The following is a 5,340-nucleotide window of genomic DNA, read 5'->3' as shown; positions in this document are numbered from 1 at the left end:
TCGGTAGTTTAAGCCCACTAACTAAAACCAATGTTTGGCCCAAGCCTTAAAGCCAACCCCAAAACAAAAACATATCTAAGTTAGAATCTTAAGATCATTCGCATCAGATTATCATTTATATTTTTAGCATAAAACCTACTTCTTTTTATTTTTTTCACATACTCACTTTTAAAAAACTCATTCTCTCAAAAAAGGAAGAAAAAAAAAACCTAAAAACATTTCACATCAGATTATCAATTTTACACTACATTTTATTAAAATATTAATTTTTCTTGATTTTTTTAATTATTTCTCTTTCTTCATACACAACCACCATCCACTCTCTTCTTTCATCCTTGAGATCCATAAAGAAAGAATAAAAACTAAATGCAAATGAATAGTGCCAGACTGCCAATGTAAATTTACACGATGTAGCAACCTTATATTTTTACACAACTTTTTATGACTTGATGTGAATGAATTTTTGGTTTGATTGGCTAAAATGTGATATTTTTCCTGTTATACAAGCACTCGTAGTGATACAAGTTCTCAAAGCCAATCCCAATATAAATGCCCATCAACCTCCATATAAATACACACACATATAGAACTTACAAAAATAAGCATTAATTCCATTTTAAAACCAAAAAAATATCTATCCCTACACATGACAAAAATGATGAAAATGCCCTTGAAACCTTCAAATCACAAAAGCATAAGATAAGCCTCAGATTATAACAAAATGGCTAAAATACCTTTGAGGCCAAAGAAATTCCAAACTAACCCCAAATTACACCAAGATGTCTAAAATATCCTTGAGATGACAAAAAAGACCAAAGTAACTCCAATATTTTAAATACCCCTACAACCTCCAGAATCACCAAATGTGAAAACTAGCTACAATCAATTTTTTTTTTTTTTTAAATATTGCAAACTCATAAAAAAAAAAAAAATTATGACTATTGTCACCTTAACAATAAAATAAATAATTTTTTTTTGTTCTATGATTAAGAATTGAAATTTAATTTGTAAAACTTACACAATAAATTTTGTAAATAGGGGTAATATCACTCCTAAAACTTTGCATGAAAAAGCATATTACTTAATGTTGACAATGCAGACTATTTGGTGAAGTAGTTTTCAAACTACAATACTTTAAAGTACAATTTGTTTATATTTAAACAAAAAAAAAATTAAAAAAATTCTTTCAAAAAGTTTATAAACAAGTTTTACGGAACGGGACGATAGCATTATATACATATATGTGTGTGTATATCCCATTTGCAATACAATTTCATATAAAGTTTTTAAAATTTCTTTTCAGCTTCTCAAGAAACAACCTCAATCTTTTCAAAATATTTTTTTAGAAGAAATCTTTTCAAAATAGGTTTTTTGTCATCGCATCAAATATGTACATTAGAAGCAAAACTTTTGAAGAACAAATTTTATTCAAATCAATTGAAATGTATTTTCATTGAAAGTATATTGAGCATACCCATAAGAACTTCTTTCAACTAAACATTGTTGGTAGACAAGTCTTGAAACCTAATTTACACAATGATTTTTAGTAGTCATAAATCATAATTGATAAACGATAAACGATAGGCTATGTTCAATTACATCACGTAAAATCTGATGATGTTACACTACCAAATTTCTATATATTGGCTAATAACTTTGTTGAACTTACTGCTAGTTTAGGGATTTTCTTTTTCTATATCCATCATGGTCATCAAATACCAAGATAATTAGTGATTAAAAAAAATCATTCCATCAACAAATTATTAACAATTTACTTAAGTTAAACCCATGCACTTATAAATTGAAAAGTAAATGTCATTTGAATAATATATAATAGCAACATGAAAAATATGTGAAATAACAGTGAATTGACATAAGATTAGTCTAATATAAAGTCATGGAAAGACGTGGGTGTAACTTAAATCATACAAAGCAAAATATGTATTTGCAACTCTACCTCACCCCATGCTGAGGACCATAATTTGTTGCTCTCGTTCATCAAATGCATTTGGAAACACCAAATGGAGCCATAGAGCCATGGTGGTTATTGTGTGTGAATAAACAGAAACATTTTTGAAAATTAAGAAAAGTTTATATTATAATAAAATATAATGTAAAATAGATAATCATGTTTTGAAAAATGAGATGCAAAATAGAAAAATTAAGATCTTATGCTAAAATATACATAAATTTTTGCACGAGTTAATACAAATGATCTAGCATTGGAGATGAGATGCACATCTATAAATTCAAGGACGGAGCCATGATTAGACTAAGGGCCCCTCAATTTTTTTTTTAAATATTATTATATATATGTGCACTAATTTTAGCAATTTTGTTCTATAAAATTACATTTTGTTTTCCTTAAATAATATCATTGATTCTTTTAAGAGTAATGCTATACTCAAACTTTTTTAAAACATATTTGCAAACTGTTTTAGTAGCAAATTCTGATTAGTTGGTATATGGGCCCACCACTCACATATGTAATTTATAAAAAAATTTGTAACTCTAGCATTTTCCTCTTTTTAGTGACCATAAAAATATTTATAGATCTAAAATCTTAAACAAAATATACAAAACTCAAAAACTATAGTTTAACAACAAAAATTACTAATAGTAAAACTTAAAAAAAAAAATTAAGATCAATTAATCAATTTTATTTAAAATAAACAACCCTGCACTTTAAAAAATTTCTAAACAAAAATAATTTTGTTCTTACCTTAAAAAAAAAAAAAAAAAAAAAACACTCAACAGCTAAGTAATAACAGAGTCAGAGATTGAAACAGCCGTACATAACCAACAGTAAAACTGCACCCCCTAACTCAAAGTTCCGGCTCTATCCCTGTATAAATTGTCCCATTGATTAGTGACATTACCATTTGAATGATCAAAGTTCAATCGTCAAGCATATTTGAAGTCAATAAATTTTGTAGTAACTAATACTGAAAGTACTCAGAAACAGTGGACGTATTTAATTTATTTATAACTATAAAACTTGACTTAAAAACTAAATATTTTAAATAAAAAAAAAGTTAATTTTATTTATCAATACTTATAAATTAAGTATTTATCACAAATATATATATATATATATATATATATATATTTCAACTTTTCGGTAAATAGAACGGAGTTATGACTAGTTATATTCTGAAAATAAACTCTTAACAGAGAAATACACGTACTGTATTCCAATGAAACGAAAAGGAAGCTCATATTTGGTCTCAAGAATTATAGTAGTTCTAGTGGCATTTTTGTTCTGACTTGTAGGTATATAAGATATTGACCTCGCAGCCTTTGTTAAATTGCACGATTCAATAAAAGTAAGAAACCATCTTTGAAGAGGGAATGGGTCAATCCAATATTGGGCTAAGTCAAGCCAGATACCAGTCAATATTTTCCACATCTGACGCCTTCTTCTCAGTGATGTTTCGTAGGTATAAATAAGACTCCACAAACCTATCTACCTCCATTCTCAACCTCTCATCCTCCAAAGACAGAAAATAACCACATACAACCTCAATCAAATGGCTTCCCTACAAGCTTCACCTCTCACACTCTCTTCTTCTTCAAAGAAAATCAGTGCTGCCATTCATCTCCCAAAACTTCCAAGAGTCCCTTTGTCAGTTCCAAAAATTCCAACAAGAACTGTGGTTGAGGAATTGAACATAAGGGTTGGGTTTACAAAAACAGTCCCAATTGATGTTGAATCATACAACTCCACTAGTATTGCAAATACCCAACTCTATGCTCTTTTAGAAGCTGTAGCTGATAGGGTAGAGATGCACAATAACATTGGCAAGCAACGTGACAATTGGAACACCCTTCTTTTGAACTCTATCAACATGATAACTCTTACTGCTGCAACCTTAACTGGTGTTGGAGCAATTGGAGGCGCTGGAATGCCTCTATTGGCTTTGAAATTATCGTCCGCGCTATTGTACTCTGCAGCCACAGGATTGTTGCTTATAATGAACAAAATTCAGCCCTCACAACTTGCCGAGGAACAACGTAATGCTACAAGATTGTTCAAGCAACGCCAAAGCCAAATCCAAACTATCCTCACTCTTGGGTCTCCAACTCAAGAGGATGTGAAAATTGTGATGGAAAAGGTCTTGGCTCTTGATAAAGCCTTCCCACTTCCCTTGCTCGGAGCAATGCTAGAAAAGTTTCCTTCAAAGTTTGAACCTGCTGTTTGGTGGCCTTCTACACAATCCCAGAACAAAACCAGAGCAGAAGAAGGTAAATTTCATAAGATGGAAAAGAATGGTTGGAGTGAGGAGCTGGAAATTGAAATGAGAGATATAATGGAAGTGGTGAAGAGAAAAGACATTAAAGACTATGTAAGGCTAGGCAACTTGGTGTTGAAGATCAACAAGATTTTGGCTATCTCAGGCCCATTACTCACTGGCATTGCCGCCATAGGTTCCACTTTTGTGGGTAATGGATCATGGGCAGCGATAATAGCAGTGGCTGCTGGGGCATTAGGAAGTGTTGTAAATACTTTTGAGCATGGTGGGCAAGTTGGAATGGTGTATGAGATTTATAGAAACTCCGCTGGCTTCTTTAGCCTATTGGAAGAATCAATTGAAGGCACTCTTGAAGAAAAAGATTTGGAAAAAAGAGAGAATGGGGAGTTGTTTGAGATGAAGGTGGCTTTGAAGTTTGGAAGAAGCTTGTCACAGCTAAAAGAACTTGCACGAAAATCTGCTTATTCTCGAAGAGAAGGAACTTCAATTGATGAATTTGCAAGCAAACTTTTCTAATTTTAGTTCTGCACAGACTTATTCTTTGATTCTTTTGACAAACAAAATTTTTGTATATCCATGAAACATTGAAAAGGGTTTACTTTGATTCTTTGTAAACTCAATGAAATACTAAAAATGTTTTCAGCCTATCTGATACGGCTCAAGGCCTTCCATTTATAATGGGATTGTACAGATGCAGGAATTTGGAATATAACAGAGTTTCAAATACAAATGACTCTATCCTATCTTAAGTTTGAAAATACAAATAACTCTATCCTATCTTATCATAATCTAGAGTTGTTACAATTTGTATTTCGTTTACCATAACTAGAATATAACTTATGATTAGCTCTGATCCTTAACATGCCCCCGCAAGCTCAACTATACTGGAAGAACATTGAGGTTGGTCTAAAGAAGAGCAAATCTAGATGAAGATAGGGGCTTGGTAAAGATGTCAGCTAGTTGATCTTTACTAGACAGAAAATGAATTATGAGTGAGCCATTAGCAACCATATCCCTGACTAAATGAAAATCAATCTTAACATGCTTTGTACGAGCATGGAAGACAGGATTGGAAGATAAATAAGTT

At 31.3% G+C, this 5,340-nt stretch overlaps 1 protein-coding gene across 1 annotated transcript; it reads left to right on the top strand.

Annotated features, from left to right (window-relative positions):
* Positions 1-3,496: 3,496 nt before the first annotated feature.
* On the top strand, positions 3,497-4,960 carry LOC126723407 (probable F-box protein At4g22030). Its single transcript, XM_050426797.1, has one exon. It carries the CDS (start codon positions 3,531-3,533, stop codon positions 4,767-4,769), a length of 1,239 nt encoding a protein of 412 aa, XP_050282754.1. The 5' UTR covers positions 3,497-3,530; the 3' UTR covers positions 4,770-4,960.
* The last annotated feature ends 380 nt before the right edge of the window (positions 4,961-5,340 follow it).

This window comes from Quercus robur, chromosome 4 (genome assembly GCF_932294415.1).
Source record: "Quercus robur chromosome 4, dhQueRobu3.1, whole genome shotgun sequence".
Taxonomy (NCBI): domain Eukaryota; kingdom Viridiplantae; phylum Streptophyta; class Magnoliopsida; order Fagales; family Fagaceae; genus Quercus; species Quercus robur.
Note: the sequence above shows the minus strand (reverse complement) of the source record. Positions and strands in the feature narration are given on the sequence as shown.